Source organism: Cyprinus carpio, chromosome B4 (assembly GCF_018340385.1).
Source record: "Cyprinus carpio isolate SPL01 chromosome B4, ASM1834038v1, whole genome shotgun sequence".
NCBI lineage: Eukaryota > Metazoa > Chordata > Actinopteri > Cypriniformes > Cyprinidae > Cyprinus > Cyprinus carpio.
In genome coordinates, this window is record NC_056600.1 from 5,667,495 (window position 1) to 5,686,068 (window position 18,574).

At 37.6% G+C, this 18,574-nt stretch overlaps 1 protein-coding gene across 1 annotated transcript in view; it reads left to right on the top strand.

The window, feature by feature from the left end:
• LOC109066334 (myoD family inhibitor domain-containing protein-like) overlaps positions 1-17,805 on the top strand; it is a 48,140-nt gene extending 30,335 nt beyond the window's left edge. The window contains exon 5 of the mRNA XM_042722732.1: positions 17,290-17,805. Coding sequence (XP_042578666.1) covers positions 17,290-17,516 — 227 coding nt within the window. The 3' untranslated portion in view covers positions 17,517-17,805. The remainder of the gene's footprint in view (positions 1-17,289) is intronic.
• The last annotated feature ends 769 nt before the right edge of the window (positions 17,806-18,574 follow it).

The following is an 18,574-nucleotide window of genomic DNA, read 5'->3' on the forward strand; positions in this document are numbered from 1 at the left end:
GATATGGAAAATAATATCATGATAATATTTTTGACCATATCGCCCATCTCTAGCCAGTACACATACTATACTTAATGCAAAATAAGAATCAGTGCACCTCAAATAAAAGTATGTCAAAGATTGCATACTTTTTCTGGTAGATTTTCAAAGTGTGCATTCTTTCTATGTGCTGTAAAGAGGAGGTTGTGGCATAATTGCTCTGTTTTGACTGATTCTATCTCGTTGAATGTCCTGTCTTGTATCATAATATGTCAGATTGCGGTCAAAAGTAAGAAGCTGCTTTAGTGTTGACTAAAATATATAAAGTTACAAGTTAAATGACTTGGATAAGCTACATTTTAATGCTTGCTATGATGAGGGAGACCACTGGTTCATTGTCTTACGACATATTTAAAGTATGTACTTCATCATCAGAGATGTACATACTATTAGTGTGATTTGGAACACAGCCATGCTCATTAGCCGCAATAAAAATAACAGAGAATCAGTGTATAAAGTAAACACACAGAGTCATTAAGACAGCAGTGCAAATACATCAGACGTTTATTAGCATAAACACTTCAACCAATATACGTGCTTTGAGGTAGACGCTATGCGGCAAACATACAAGAAGAAAAACAAAATCCCTGGATAAATAATTAAATCTCTTGTGACAGCGCACAAAGCTTCTGTGATACATTAATTGGGTGAAATTAGCATGAATTAAAGCAAATAAGTGTAACGTGTAATTTATTACTTTCTAAGCATACTTTCGCCGTGGAAGTCTCAGATTTCCCCCAAGATTGCTTTAACAGCTATAATGCATTTCTTAATTTACTCTGTGGAAAATCAATTTTTTCAGAGTTCATTAAGCACCAATATGTTACAATGCAGCTCCCCAGAGCACGCGGCTACAGAAAAACATTATGCAAATTGCTGCGAGCGCATTCTCAGTATGTAAATAGATACTAACACCAGTGTCAAGTCTCTGTGGAAAGCTTTGTTAGTGAAACCTTTTGTTTCACTGCTTTCTGTGATATTGCAGATGAAAATAGCTTTCGCCTCTTTGCTTTCGAGCAATGTGTCTACAAGTTTTGCAGTTTGCAGCGTTCTTTGCTTCGGTTTTGCATCTGTTCTGTCATTTTTGTCAGCGCTTCTGAATTCCCTCGCTCACGTGGACTGTAATTGAAACATTCTGGTCCGTGCCGAGAGGCTGTCCGTGCCAGCAAGGGGCCGTTGTCCAAAGACCTCACTGTGCAGCCAAACCTTGAGTAGAAAACCCCCTCTGTAAAAAGTGGAAGTCCATGTTTTAAAGCAGTAACAGGCCACAGAGTGAGCCCACAGTGCTTTAATACGATCATCAGTTTACACTCAAATATGCTCTTTTCCATTCCTTGGCCTTAATGTTTATGTACCCACATGAGAGTTTCATGGCACAAGCTCTGTATCTACCTCTCTCTCTCTCTCTGTTCATTCATCTGTTTTCTTTTCTTCTAAATCTTTAATCTAGGCCTAGCTCTTTTGTAATTCTGAAAGATTTCAGGTTGAGAAGAACGTCAAGGAAGTATCATAGATGGTATCTGATAATGCAATATTATATTTAGTTCCGATCATATTTCCCCTTATGCAAAACAAAGAAATAAATTATATTTTTCCATCTTTTCTATATATTTCTTTCTTTCTTTCTTTCTTTCTTTCTTTCTTTCTTTCTTTCTTTCTTTCTTTCTTTCTTTCTTTCTTTCTTTCTTTCTTTCTTTCTTTCTTTCTTTCTTTCTTTCTTTCTTTCACAATTAGCATGGTGCTAAAATATAAATAAAATAATAAATGAGCCAATGTATGAAGAAATAACTTCAATATTTGTCACTTTGTTACAGTAAATGTATATATGTATATATAATAAAATATATAAGTAAATAAGTAAAAATTTTTTTTTTTAAGATTTATCACTGTATCACAGTATATATGTGTAAAAAGACTAATAGTAATATTAGTCATAATACAATTTGTATCACTTTTTTGCATTTTTTATTACAGTACTGAAAATTTAGAAATTCTCATGTCTCAAAAAAAAAAGAATATATATATATATATATATATATATATATATATATATATATATATGTATATATATGTATATATATGTGTGTGTATGTACTAACATCAAAAATAATGATCTTGGAGTGAAATATAGTCACTCCAAATTATATTATTTATTTATATAAACATATGCTTCATTGTCAGCTATCATTCTGAAGTATTTCTAGATTGTAATGTATCTTCAGGAGCAGTGGCTCTCATTTGTGCTGCTATAGAGTGAGTCACCTCACGATAATCATGTCTTTAATGTCACTTGTTCTTAAGTGAAGCATTATTATACAGTCTTGAAGTCCCTTCTGTCAAACTGCCATCTGAGAACAATAGCATAACCCAGCTCTTCAGCACACAAGCAGCATTTAACGTCTTGCTATCTCTGTATGATCAGGAATCAGAAGTACGTCCTGTAAAGGACACTGTTGACTTCACCCTAAGAAAACAGAATTTGGAGAAAAATAAAACAGATTTCAGAGGGCCCTACTAGACCAACTGTGATTCACTGTTTGCAGTCACACATGTGCAAATTGAACTTGTTTTAACACTTCCAGTATTTTTCCTATTAGTGATCAGTATGTTTGGAGTAAGCTAGAATAACTGCCAAGAAAAACATGATTATGAGCCACATGAGTCATTGAGCATCTGTTAAAATAGCACTGTTTTTGTAGAGAAATGATTGTAGTATAATGTGTGTACTACCTTGGTTAAAAAGTACCATAGTGTTACCAAAAGTGTTCTCTGTACCATTGCCGAAGCGTGTTACTTCTAATAAGATGTCTTTAGAAACCAACATTTGCCGTCTTGCCGTTTTTGTGGTTTGCTGCACAGAGGTTGTGTTTTATGGTTGCTCAGGACAGCTGAAGTCTTCTCTACTGCTGCCCATGTGCTCCTAAGCTGGAGGAAGTACTGCTTGCCTAAAGGGGAAGAGAGAACCACAGGAAACAGGAAAGAAAACCTGCACTGATCCTCTTTCTGTGCATCTGACATAATGCCAGCAACGGCTGGAATTTAGTCATTACATTCTTTTCTTTTCTTTTCTTTTTTAAAACCACATACACACACTATTGCTATTGTTTGTATTTTTAAATAATAGTGAAGTGAGTGGTAGAATAGAAATTATGCAGTAACCAAAAATATTTGGCAAATCAAAACTCTTATTTTAGATTCTTAAAAGTCATCCTCCTGAAAGTCATCCTTGAAAGTCATTTTCCTTCCCAATTTGACCCAACTTAAAAAATATATCATAAAAATATTATTAATAATAATAATGATGCATTTTATTTATAATATACTTTTCTCATATCCAAAGCACTACAATATTAACAATCTTAACATTAATATTAATGTTTATTATATTAATTATAATCTTTTAAATATAAAATAGCATTGTAAAATATATATGCACAGTTTAGATTTGCATTAAAAGAGAGACATAATTTCTCACATTAATATAACTAAGATAACTAATAATGAGATATATCTAATTAATCATTATTAGTTCTTTTGAGAATAAGTCTGAATATATAATATAATATAATGTAATATAATGTAAATTCCAAACTGTATATCTAATATTTGATTTTGCTCCAGTAGATGTTGTATTCAATTTACAAATGAAAATGAGGTTGTGATGGTCAGATGTATGGTCTGGTTATTATGTCATACTGCCTTAAGGTCTTAGGTCCTGTTTAATTTCCACAACTCATTTTCCAAAGTTTATGACCACTGGAAATTTGAAGTTTTTAGTGTTTTTTGGCTGAAAGGGACGGCATATTGAACAGGCTGTACTTTTATCCAAAGCCTTGTTTTCATTTGTCGAATTGAATTTGGCATCTGCTCTGACTAAAGTCTATGAAAGTAAAGTGTAATATTCACCACAGTGTTTGAATCTCCGGTTTCACCATGCTGTGAGTGCTATGGAGTCTATACCACATTATAATAGATGTCAAATAAGACCCCCCAGACTGACTGGGGGGAAAAATGAGCAGCAAGGGTTAGACATGCCGGAGAAGCCTGCCATCACCTTGGCATGCTCCATTAAATGACTGTGTGTGTGTACTGGACCCCAGGTGCAGTCAAGCAGCCCAATTGCCTCTCCCTTGACAGGTAGTCATGTGTCCAGAGTTGGGCTTTGGGAGTGTGAGATGAGTTTAAGCCCTTGGGCTAAAGACACTCAACCCAATGGGAGATCACAGAGCTCTCCAAAATCAGCAGTCTGGGAATGGCACATCGCACTGGAACTATCGCTCGTGGGAGCTGTCCACATCAATATGACACGTAAACACACTGGAAAGATGCATGAATGTGAAAACAAAATGGAGCCAAGAATTTTGACCTATCAGGGATCAATCAGCCGACAAACTGAAAAAAAAAAAAATTAAAAATGTCTCGTTCTTTGTATGTTTTGATAGTATGTTTTGAGAGGGTGAGTTCACCCTAAAAATTTAAATTGTCATTCACACACCTGCGTGTCATGCCAAACATGTTTGACTATCTATTATTATTATTATTATTATTTTGCATTATTGCATTATTATTTAGCTTTCTGAAGTCATGTTAACTTTGTGATAACTCAAAAGTTCAGTCAGTAAGATTTTTTTAGTGTTTCTAAAACAAGTCTCTTATGTTCACCTTGCCTGTATTTGAACCAAAATGCAATGAAAACAGCAATATTGTGTAATATTTTAACAATTTAAGGTAACTGATTTCTATTTAGATATATTTTAAAATGTAATTTATTCCTGTGATGTCACAGCTGAATTTTCAGCATCATTACTCCAGTCTTCAGTGTCACATGATCCTTCAGAAATCATTCTAATATACTGATTAGCTACTTAAGAAACATTTCTTATTATTATCAATGTTGAAAAGTTGCGCTGCTCAACATTTTTCAGAATGCTTTGATGAATAGAAAGTTTAAAAGAACTGCGTTTATTTTAAATGGAAATGTTTATAACATTATACAGTAAATGTATTTACTCTCTCTTTTGATCAGTTGTACCTGTGCTGAATAAACCCTAATCTTTTCATTCACACAGAAGAAAGAATCTCATGCAGGTTTGGAATGGTATGAGGGTGAAGTACTCTAAATGATTTTCATCTTACGTTCTGTATCCCACTGGGTTCAGATTTTGTTTACTGATGTTAATTTTACCTTTTGTTTAAATCTGAAGTGTTTGCATGCAATTCCAGTGGGACGCTCAGAGAGAATTTGTCTGTCATGCTTGTTTATGTGATGTACCCTCAAATGAGAGCATTTTATTCCTCTAGGTGGTCCTCCATTGTGTTCCTCAGCTTGCCACTTTGATGGATCCACATGAGATATTCCTCTAAATGGGTCTTTTCTCCCAGCAGCCTCTCTGCTCTGGGCTTGTTTACTGAAAAATTTCCCCATAGCAACAGTACGTTTATTTTTCTTGGTTTATTTTCAGTGTATAAAGTAAAGTATTAAATTAGGAAACAGAAACATTTATTTCTCTCATTCTGATTCGCACACTTCTGTCCTCTGGAAAAAAATGAAATACGGGCCCTTTCTCAATGTCACCGGCTCCCAGCTCTTGCTGTCTGGTTTGCCTAATTGCACTAGCAGTAGCCAGCATGCTAATTGCACAGGGCCCCCTGTTGTCACAGCATTTACATGGGCTGCTTGATTCTGAATTTAATCTGCTTGAAGGGTTTGGATTTCATGCTTGCTTTAAATTCAAACACCCCTTGAGATTTAATAAAGCATAGAATGAGAGGACGAAGGGAAAAATGTGACTAGTTTTGTTTGTTTGCAAATTGTTTGTGTGCATTAACATGTATTTATGTGCAACTTAGTATCAGATCACTAGCTAATTGTCAAAGTTTGGCCCAAAGTCGTGCCGTTTTTTCTTTTTAATACACACCGAGATATCGCTGAGCGAGAAGATGTGCAGGCTTGCCCTCGATCCTGACTTGGAAAGCCGGGAGAGTTTATGCACTACACAGTTTGTGGCCTAGCCTGGTGTTTCACGTTTGATCCGAGGCTGAAGGAGCATACAATATGGTGAGATACTGTATGAGTCCACGTGCCGCAAAGCAATCAAAGACGGGTGGCTATTTTAGATTCGGCGAGGTTCAGTAGATTCGAGTTCAATACTACCGCCGAGGCCACACATGACCGTATTGCTGAAATCACAACCGTAGCTCCTCAACCGAGGCAATTCCCACAGTGGCAGAAAACTCCAAGATGGTTCATGCTGTGGTTTTCAGTCTAAGCTTTAATATTCTGCGGTTTTATTAATGGAAAACACTAAGCAGAGATGTGCAAGCAAACCTTTAGTTGACCTAGTTGTCAAACGCTGGCCCTCTGCTGAGGCTTCCCGGTTTAATTCTCTTTTTTTTTTTTTTTTTTTTTTTTTCTTCAAGGCAAACTGTTTGTGTCTCGGAAAAAACATGCCGTCATATCAAGTCTGCTTGCCCTCTTTCCCTCCCTTTTTTCTCTCTTGCTCTGTAGGGGCAGACGGGGAAGGCTGACAGCAGTCCAGAGAGAGCTGTTTTAGACTCTAAGCGGGCCAGGCAACAGAAGAATAATGAAGCCATTGTGGCTGTGTCCAAATTCCTCACCCTGAAGCCCTTTCTAGAAGAATAGTGCCCACTGTGTGGAGATTTAGTCTGCCGCAATACTCCGAGGACCAGAGGAAGCTCGGAGCTCCTATTTGGAGAGGAGATGTTGATGTTGGATGGCTCTGTTGAGGTTGTACGGCGGGAAGAACAAGGGAGTCGCCCCTGTCAGGCAATATATAGCATACGTCTTATGTAAGACATATGCAGTCTGGGGTAAAACGTGCACGACAACCATGCAAAGACAGACACAGTGCCTCTTCCTGTGCTCTCAAATGCTTTTCAGTGATGTTCCCGGGTTCTGGATCAGGTTCTTTTGCGCTTGGATATCCGGTTCCAAATTTTCCCCGCCGTCTCCCCCCTTCATTTCACTGTCACCTCCCATTACGCGAGAACCGGCGAGCTCCCGTTGACTTCACCCTGAACCCAAGGAGCTGTGCGCAGTCCGCAGAGGACCGCACTGCACGTCAGCACTGACAGCTCCAAACTGAAATAGCTCCACTCATTAACTCGCGGAAAAAAGTGGCAGCGCTCAAAAGCTAGGCTTATTTATCAGCGTGCCATGCCATCTGCATGCCATATTGTGCTCTAAGATTTACAGCGCTGTCTCCTTGCCTCCCTTAGTTCAATAGATGCAGTTGGCAACTCAGCGGCGCTGATATCAACCCAATTATAAATATTTATAATCTGCACATTTAAAAAAAAAAATCCTGTCAATCACAAAGACAAGGCCAGATAAGCTCAGAGTGTATCCGGGATGCAATTTGCATGCCACAGAACTTGTGATCCATTTTGTTTTTTTGTACTTTGCACACAAGACGCTCTCTGCGCAGATTAAATATAGAAGTTTTGTTCTCGGAGAGAGCCAAGCTTATTTTCCTCTTCTCTGCATGTTGATGCTATGCTGATGGCGATTCATTATTGAGAGGGAAAACCATCGTAACTGAGCTCCGGTTTGTTATGTGCCCTTTTTTGTGTTCTTGTCATCTATTTTGCATGGTTTTTTGTCAGTCAGTACAGAGGAATAGCTCTAGTGTTCTTGCTCTCTTAGGGTGCGTGTTTGTTGGAGTAACCGTCCTCTGATGAAGGAAGTTGTTTTCTGTAGCAGAATGAGAGAAAGAAGTTGCGATTGGAGTCTGAGCTGCTGGAGTGCAAAGTACCACATCGGTTTGACTCGTATTTGTTCTCTAAAAGTTTTCACTTTCTGAGCAACTTCAAAACTTAAACATTCCTCATACTCCTCTATAGACAAATGTTTATTGTAAGATTCTTTTAATAAAAAAACTTTTGAGTCAGTAAGAAATTAATTTTTTATATTGATGAGGATGCATTAAATTTATCAAGAGTGACAGTAAAGACATTTAGGTTACACTTTATTTTAAGGTGTCCTTGTGTCCTTAAGTACTGAGTAATATTAATTAACTACATGTACTTACTATGTGGTTAGGGTTAGGATTAGGGTTCGTCTTAGTTACTTGCATGTAATTATGTATAATTTATTGTTATTATAATACTAAGTACATGTAACATGCAAGGACATCTTAAAGTGTTACAGACATTTATAACGTTATAAATTATTTCTATTTCAAATAAATACTGTTAACATTCTATTCATTAAAGAATACCCAAAAAAATAAGCAGCACAATTGTTTTAAATTTTGATAATAACATGTGTCTTGAGCATTAAATTAGCATGTTAGAATGATTTCTGAAGGATCGTTAGGACACAGAAGGCTGGAGTAATGATGCTGAAAATTCAGCTTTTCATCTCAGGAATAAATTACATTTTAAAATGTATCAAAATAGAAAACAGTTTTGGTTTTGTTAGAATATTTCAGTATATCGCCATGTTTACTTTATTTTTGATAAAATAAAATGCAGTCTTGGTTGACTTCTTTCAAAAACATAAAAAATCTTTCCAACCCCAAACTTTTGAACATTATAGTACATTTAGTGTATAAAAAATGTGAGTTGTGTGTACTATTTTGGATGGTTGTCAGGCAGTGCTATTCATTTGCTTTGGTTTTCTGATGAAGTTACTAGGTGATTGCCAGTTCGTTCTTGGGCCCACATCCAAATCTTTTTGATATTCTACTACCTAGTGTAGATATGGCTTTTTTCACCAAATTTATTATCTGCCAGATACAAATGGTAAGTCTGATCACTTAGAAAAGTAATAACTTGGTTTGGGGTATCAGTCACATGTGTTGATTGTGGTTTGTTTAATTCCCTAATCTTAGTATGATAAATAATTTCTAGGCTATTTCTAGATAATTGGCGTGTGTTGTTTTAACTCACCCGAAACAAGTCTTCAAACCGCAGGCATGGCCACTTTACTTCCACCCAGGAGTTTAACTTTATTTAGAGACCGAAATTCACGTGGCAAAGCATCAGCGACTCTTGTTGTGTGGCATTCTCAGCTGATTTCATGCTTTGCTGATGGAAAATTAGGCCCCTGCGTACTGGCGAATGAAAAGAGAGGGAGGGATAGCTCCTGTTATCGCCTCAGGACACTCCACCCCGACAACAAGAAAACTAGAGCAAAGGAGGCTGAGGCGCTGCCTGCTAATGCACTCTAAACAAGATGATGAGCGCTCGCAATCCCCATGTGGAGCGCTCGCCGGCTTCAAAAATATCGGCTGTGTTTTTGTCTCTTTCTCACTCTCTGCCTACTCATACAGTGTTGTAAACCATAGTTATGTGTCTGGCCTTTTAAACAGGCTCCAAACGCATCCCATGCCTCTGAGGTGATTTGACTGGCATGTCATTTGCATTCTCTTTGACCAGTGAAGTACTGAGGAGAAGACGGTTAAAGTGCTGCTCTGATGGCATTTGGAGTCTCTGGGTGTGTTTTGCACAAAGTCATTTGAAGTAGGTATTCGAGTCTACTGATATTGTGTTTCTGCATTATTTTGTTCAAAATTAATTTGGCCTCACTGAGCATCAGTGACAGTTGTAAAGCCTCATGCGATTCTTAAAAATCATCCGGGTCCTATACACTTTTTGGTCTCCCAGCATGCTCTGCACATATGAGTTTCTTCCCTCATCGGCTCAGTGATGTTGAAATCAGGCTTTACCACTCAGAATGATTGAGAGAATTCAGTTATCACAACAGGCTACAAATAACCATTAATGCTTGAGAAAGTAAGACACAATATTAAGAATAAAGGATAAGCATCTAAGCAGGACAGTTTGGGTAAACACATTTTAGCATTACAATTGCTAAACATCTTTCTTATTTTGGAACTGGAATATAAAATAAATGAGAACAGGCTGTATTTATATCTGTGGCCTGCTGTCATTTATCATTAGAAAATGAGCTTTTAAAAATAAACAAAAATCACATTTACAGTAATGTTCTCTTGCACTTGTTAACAAGACTAGTGTGAAATTGTTTAGAGATGATTGCTTTTTCTCTAATTATTTAGAGAAAACTCACTAGCTGCATGAAGATACAATAATGCAATATATGTAATCAAATGCAGGAGGTTCTTTTAAGAAATATATCTCATTATAGAATCAATTACTACAAATAGTTGTCAATCATTTAACACAAAATTGAGCACTTAATTCAACAGACAACCTTATTTCAATGAAATGAGATATGGTAATACATCTAAACCAATTTAAATCATCTTAAACTTTAGAATGCTCAATTTATGATATAAATGGGCAAAATTCATGTCTTTCACACTGATGTTTTCGGCATGTGTGGTGTTCTTGTTCTGTTTTCAAGTGATGTCAGTCTCATTCCTGTCAGAGGAGTATAATACTATACCTCACAGGCACTGGTATTTACTGCTTACCCATCATCCTCCATTTCTTTTCCAGAGACTTCACCTGTAACCTGTGTGTGTTCACAGGTTAAAATGACCTCGCCTCAAAAATACCTGAGAGTTCTGTGACACAGAGCAGCAGCTGGGATTCTTCATAGAGTCAGCTGCACTGGAAACTTTATTTCATGCCATGAACGGCGCTTCATCATTGTAATGTTAAGGTTATAGTGACTGTGTTTAATGGTAAAATATTCTATTTACCATAAAAGTGGCCCTTATTACTTGTTCATTATAGTCTGACCCTTTCGATAGGCCAAAATTTAAGCCATTATTTGTCTAAAAACTTCTATTAAAATCTCATTTGTGTTTGTGGACTTTCAGATACGGTGCATGGAGACACATCATGCCGTTTTTGATGTAAATGATTACAAGGACAATTGAGTCTCATGTCATTTATGACCAACAATTCGATATGTTAATCTGAGCAAATAATTACTTATTTTTTCCTCCCTCACATAAAGGTTTATCAAGACCTTGGTATTTTTTCATGTTTACAGGGTTTTTATGAAACATTTTTTGTTCTATCTGTCATTTTTGGATAAACACTATTTTATGTTCCACAGAAGAAAGACAGACATACAGGTTTAGAATGATGTGAGGGTGAGTAAAAGTTTTAGCTATTTTTTAAAATTTTACCTCTTTCAATGCAGAAGCTTCAAAGTTCGACAGAGTCTAAACATTGCAATGATAAATTTAAGCTCACTTTAATGCACTGAAAATGCAGTTTGAAAGGACTTTTAAAGGTGGCCAGAGATATCCTAACCTTAAAGGCAGGTCTTTCTTGATTACTATGACCTTACAACTTCCCACCACCCCACAACCAGAAACACAGCAGCACTTTTCCTGTGATAGATGAGCCTTCAGTCATTTTTTTAGCACATGTGGGTGTGTGGATGCCGGTCCGCTTCATATCACACACAGTTGCCCTCCCAGCGCTGTCCGCCGTACCCCATGCAGGAGCGACTGGCTAGAGAAGTGAAAGAATTAAAAGAGTGCAGCAGCGCCCTGTCACACTGCCTCAGTCTGTCAGTACTCCATCTCTCTGTCCTGGAGGCCATTATAAGCCTGGAACAGGACACCATCTCGGTCCACCCCCTCCCGGACCCTCGGCGTCAGTATTCTCAGGGACTAGAGTAGACGAATGATGACGACTGGTGTGATAGCGCCTCTTCCTCACTGGGTATCTCACCTCCAAGCTGTTCATTTGTACGTTGATGGCGGGATCTGAGGAAGAGGGCTCAATCATTCGCCTCGACACTGATTCACCCTCACCGTTCTGAATTTACTCTTACCGGGGGGTGAATTATACTCTCGCTCTCACACACACTCACGCATGCACACGCCACTTGATTTCTGACTAGGAGCGGAGGTGATTTGCATCCAGCAATCTTTCCATTACACACCACTTGGTCACAAAATTGAAATTCAATTTGATTACATGTTTTTACAGTGGATTGCCTCTTGGGATATTAGCATAGTGGTTTTTCATCAATGTGTTGTGAAGTTATATCGTTTTCTTCTTTTTTCTGTTTTAGACTTGTCTTTTTTTTAATGTTGTTGTTCATTTAATAAAGTAAATGCAAATCATATATATATTATATATATTATATATGATAACTCTTAATTGTTTTTTTTTACATTTTTATTTTTGCATTAAATCTTTAAAAAATAAATATAAAAAATAAATAAATATGAGCATAAGCAATAAACAGTTTTGTAGTGGACTGTCCTGTTGCTTTTTAAAATTTCTCTTTTATTTTCTTTATTTAAAAGGTCTTTTTTAACATTTTAAATAACATTGCTAATGCTGTTTTGTTTTCATGTACGATAATCTAATTCAAACAATCTGTTTTGAAATGGCTATGATAAATTTGAACTAAGTTTGGGCTGTTAGAGGAAATTGTACAAAATGGGACTAGCACCGACAATGCTCCCCCAAAAAGTTCCTGGCTTTTAACGGAAAAGTCCATTTTTAACCATGCGAAATGCTGAGTTCTTTCTTAATAGATCTCTATTCATTTTCAAATGAGTTGATTAGCCAGCACAATGTCGGTGGATTCAGGGGCCCATTACACATTTATGACAGTAAATTACTGTACATTTACAATCCAAATGAAATTTCACAGGAGTTGATATTGGAAAAAAGCCCTGTGTGTATCTTCACTTCATTTTGTGTGGCTGCAAATGCGTCACATCAGCGCCCCCTGTGGTCAGTCCTGTAACTGCAATGGGGGATGGTGTTGAACCAGCATCTTTGTAACTGTTCCTAACTGAGAGGAGAGGTGCTTTATTTTAAGGATGTTCTCATTTACATTTATGCTCATTCAGTGTGCTGTACCGCATGTTCATTAAATATGTTCAAACATTATAGAGACGTGTAATAAGGAGCCCACCTCAGCCTAAAGATCTGTAGGAAGGGATTCTGTTTGAGTGTGAGCAGGTACGTTGAATCCGCTCTGCACTATATCAACTGGAAGTTCATGTTGGGCTGCACATGGATCCTCCGTTTTCTTTCCTCCCAAAGTGCCACTCTGTTTTGGCTTCTTTCGTTTTCCATACATCAGTTTAGCAAATGAACAGTGACACACATTAGTATAATCAGGGCAACTTTTTCTTGTAATGCGATCTTTAAGAAGAGACTAGGAGCGGGGCAGCCTCACGCTTGTGCTGCTCGTCCCACAGCTCTCCGCCTCTAAATTATTCATCATCCAATCAATCATCTTCTCTTTGTTTTGGACCCCAGTGCAGGAGATGAAACGGCAGACTGCCAGAGCTGTTTTTCTTCATCTGAGGTCTGGAAAACATGATCTACTCAGATTACACTCACCCCCAAAACACACACCTCCAGTACCCACGTGCTTTTAGTAAATGCACACACACAGGCAAACAGACACCCCCGAGTCTTGCATCTGTATACATACCTATAGTGTAGATGTACCTATAGTGTATTTCATATACACCAAACACCACTTCCATTGCAGTCAATCACATTCGCAAGGGTTTTTATAATAATAATAATAATGATTAATTATGTTATTAATGTTATTTATGTGTATATTTGTTTTTTCATTCTTTTTATGTATTCATGTATTTCAGGGGTTTCTGAAATCAAGAACATCACCTCAAACTAGTTTCAGTTATATTTTATTTTATCTGCAGTTCTTTATTTTTAAGTTTCTTTGCAGTTTGTTAATAATATTTCATATATTTCTATTTAAATGTGTTTTGTTTCATTCATAATGAATTCATTTTTATTATTATTTTTATTCATTTTTTCATTTAATTACATTCGATCCATTTCTCATTTTAGGACTTTTGAGGTTTCTTGAGAGAGAATTTTAGAGAGAAACCATGAGGAGGAGACATAAAATAGATTTGGGGTAATAGATGAGGAAACATCACAGGCCTGACTCGAACCTGTGTCACCCATGTGAGTGCCAGAGCTATGAAATTTCCAAAGCATGCATGTTACTTGACATAGTTTGTCTTTCCGAACAGTGAAACTGCAAATTGACCATATGTAAATGTTAAACCCAATGATTAAGCGTTAGGTAACAATAGGTTGTGCTATATTGTGACTGAAACTCTACTTTTTTTATATTGTGCATGTTTTGTCTATCTGAGACTACTTTATATGATTCGGATTTCCACAAAAATGGGAATGAAAAAATAAATGTAATTTGTGACCAGCTGCCTGCTTATTAGCTGTAATAATGCGTTCTGCCGTGTTCTTGTTCTTTTCGGCCTTTTTAGCAGCTCTGCAGTAAACATGGCATTTTCAAACACACTCAGCAGTGGCTTGGGGAACACAAGTGCGCTTTTGTTTATTAGTTGCGTACCAGCTTGTGTCTCCATCCCTGCGTTACATCCCAAGCCTCTTTTCTCGCCTCTCCACGCAGAGCTTTGACGGACATGTTACCACACGGAATAATAAAAGCAGCGAGGCTGTATGATCTATCAGCTGTAACACAGAGGCCCGCTTAGCACATCCAAAAGGGGCCTGTCTGCGTCTTTAAGCCTGTGTGGGAGTGGATCACTAATAGGGGGAAATGTCTTGGACAACTGATTTGAAGATACTTCGCTCAGAGCACGGCAGGTGACGCGGTGTCTCCCCTTTTTGATGTGGCACAACACAGAGTCGCGTCGACTGATAGCTTCAAAACGCACAAGAGTGAGACCTTATTCAGCCTCCTGCTAGTGCAACATCAGAGGAGCTGACATCTATTATGGTACGGAAAGACAAGTGTTTGAAACCAAATTCAAGTGTGCGTGGAAGTGTCAGGATTTACTACAGGCCCCGGCATCTTTTTTTTTTCTTTCTCGTTTTCTCTCTTTCTCTCCCCCGCATGCACACCCTCCTCCTGCAATCCCTTTTTTCTTTTTTTCTTTTCTTTAATAAGGTGGTTTAAACCAAGCATGTCTATATGAACTCCGCAGGAGAAAGCATGAAAGGGTGCTGCCAGCCCATGATGAAAATATTTTAGTCGAAAATCCCGGTCAGTTCCTACTGACTGGAGACGGGAGGGGAAATGGAAAAACAGCAGACTCTTTCATGATGCTTTTGGTGGAAACAAGTTTGTTTTCATATACATAGTGAGAAATCCTAAAAAAACAAAACAGTTTTACTAAGAAAAAGTTGTTTTTAAATCTATTATTTTAGAGTTTCATATTTAATGAATAGTTAATATGAATAAAATATAAATATTTTATAGTATTGTTATTGAGGAGAGTTATAGTATTTGAGTATCTCCGTATTTTGAGATATTGTAAATCTTGGTAGTGTCTAAAATCCTAAAATTCTGTCATTATTAATCACCCTCCACTTGGTCCAAACCTGTATGAGTGTCTGTCTTCTGCTAAACACAAATATTTTATTTTGAAGAATGTTAGTAACAGAACAGTTGATGGTAGCCATTGACCTTTATAGTATATTTTCCGCACAAGTCAATGGCTGCCGTCAAATGTTTGGTTACCAACATCCTTTAAAATATCTTCTTTTTTTTGTTTTCAACAGCTGAAAAACAATCATACAGGTTTGAAACAACTTGAGGATAAGTAATTTAAGATTCAATTTTTTATTTTTATTTTTTGGGGTGGGGGTGGGTGACTTATCCCTTTAAAGTTCATACAAGTACTGCAAGAAAGATTTTGAACCTTTTTACTAACCATTTTAACCCTTTTTAAACTGTTAAACAACTGTGATCATCTGAATGTCTTTTCATGTGTGTAGATATTCACCTAGTGAGCGCCAAACACGTGTATACACACTTCATTTGAAGAATGGAGTTCGAGGTGAAATATTGCACGAGGGAATTGTAGCGAGTGAGCCGGACGTCTGGAGGCAGATAAATAGCTTCGGCTGGCGGTTAGGACACATCAGCCGTAAACAGTACCGGCAGCCATAAAAAGACGAACAGCTTTATTTCCCCAGCCCTCGCAGACACATCAGTGAGACGGACACAGCGCTCAGAGTAAATAAAACAAGCTGACTGGCGGGGCAGTTAGACTGGGAGCAGAAACATCGCTCCAGGTCCCATAATAATGCCCCGTAGGGCTCACGTCAAGACTCTCCAGTGGGACTGAGCAAGTGCTTTCACCTCCCTGTTTGTCGCTCGCTAACTTAACCCGGTATTGACACTGACACCAATAAAAACACAACGTTTGCTTTTTTTCAGTACTGCTTGCTTGTATGATTAAATTACACATTTATAGAATGCATAATTCCAGATTTATAAATTTATCGACAAGCCATTTTTGAGCACTTTTTGATATAACGCCATCATTGACCACCTATCAGTTCAGTTAATTCAATTCAATGCAATTATAAACCAGAAAAAATGAAAACAGTATATGAACTACAGTTATACATAAAAATAAAATGTAATTACTTATTAAACATGGGCTCTTTGGGTGTCTTTTATTATATTATTGATGATGATAATTGCGGACCACAAAAGGCCTCATGTTTAACAAATAATTACTTTTTTTTATTAGTAGTAGTAGTAGTAGTATTGGGCATTGTGTCTTTTGTCACATTGTCATTTATTACAGTAATTTTACCAGGTTGAGAAGGTTTTAGTTTCTCTGCTTCATGGTGCATAGCTACACTGTACACCAGTTAACTGTAGTAAATCGGAGCAATGTTCTGCTAGTTTTTGCTTATTTCTTTACTAGATGCTAGTTGGTGAGAATAATCCTTGTTGTATATTTATAATATACAGTTTTTAACGAAAGAACAAGGTCTCAAGCTGTTCATGATTTTGATGTAGACATACAGAAAATGAATGAGAGTAATATAATATTCCTGTACATTTTATGGTAAACCCATTAAGCGCTGAGACACATGATTGAGTGAACATGTGAGTGTTGATTTAATATCTCTTGATGTTTATATTAATTAGGATTTAATTGTCAAAAATATTTAGCTCAGACATGCAAGTTGGACAAACGGGAAAATATTAGCAGCCCTCACATTATTCCAGTTTCATCAACCTCGTTTTAATTAACCTCTTTGAATAATTAACCACATGTTATTATCAAATGAAGCAAATAATTGAGGTGCTGGCTCAATTTGTAATTTGACGATTTTCCACCTTTTTAATTCACGTGTTTCCCACTTTGAAACCAAGGAAAAACATTTTACAGTAATGACCTTAATGAACACGGACTGCGGAGATGAGAGGGAGCCAGAATAACACCGTCTGTAGTCAGTGAACACAGACAGACTGGTCAATCCCTTGAGGAGTCTCTCTCTCTCTGTGTGTGTGTGTGTGTGTGTGTGTGTGTCTTTCTCTCTCAGGAGGAGCTGATAGGGCTCAGGGGAACTCTGTGGAGAATCTCTACATGGCCCAGTATGGGGAGAAAACGGGAAACGGCCTTTCGTTACAGTATAGAGGCTCACACATGGGGGAGCGATGTCAGAATGACTCTTTCCTCCAGTCTGCAGGCATCACACCTGTCCACTGGTCTGCTAGGCAAATCCTCTCCCTTCAAACCACCTTGGGAACGGGATTACTGAGATTTTGAGAAGGTTCCGTTCCCCTTTGTGCCCTTCAAGTGTTGACTTCCTCTTTGTGTCCGGCTAGCTGTGCAAAGCCACATCTTGTTGCAAAGCGACTCACTGCACTATCAGCTGGCATTTAGAGTTCTTTGGTATAGAACAGACACCATATGGCTCAACTGACCCCGGTGTCAGATCTTAGCTGGTTGTAACACAGGTGCTCTTTCCCCTCCCGCTCACTTTCTGTTGGAGGGTGACGGTGGCCTTCTCCCAAGATGCTTCATCATGGGTCTCGCCGGGCTCTCTGTCTTTCAGGCGGACGTTTAACTGCCACGCAAAACTGAATGCTTCACTGCTTCTTCAATCATTCATGTGACAGTTAGCAGCCAATGGTGGCTAATGATTTTCTGTCATGTTCGGTGCATGGTGTAACCGCGTATTAGATATCGGCGACAGATGGACACATCAACTACTAAAATGGCTCCATTCCCAGGGCCATCAAAAGGCACAGCTGTCCCAAAGTGGATGAAATATTCCGCCACTAGTACCTGCATGCATACGGTTTGATTTTTATTAGTCACCTGCCTGGTGATATTTTTATCAAAGTATGAACGAAGAGCCTTTTTAAACTTTTAAACCTTTTTTTGTATTTAAAGTAGACCCATTGGTGGAAAAACTAAGTTATACTAAGTTTAGTTGGTCAAACTGTGTCTTGGAACATAGTTTGAGTCAGAAATGACATTTGCAACCCATTTTACTTCATAATGTGTCATATTTCAGAATAAAACAGAATATTAGATGTGAAAAGCGTTACACGCAAGAATGGAGCCAGCCTTGAATGTGAGTTCACGATGTCCCATCCTGAAACGCCACCGGGTGCCACTTTTTAGATTTTTTGTCTGGGAGGTGGATGCTGAAGTTTGCCCTCAAGAGCATCTCAACGGCAATAACTGCTGCATTGCATACTAAAGTAGCCTAAAACAATAAGTAATTATTTTACTATTAGTTAACTTTATTTTTTCCATCCTTGCAGCCAGAAATGAAGGTCAAATGTCATTATGAAGTTTCCAAAGCCATATTTTTC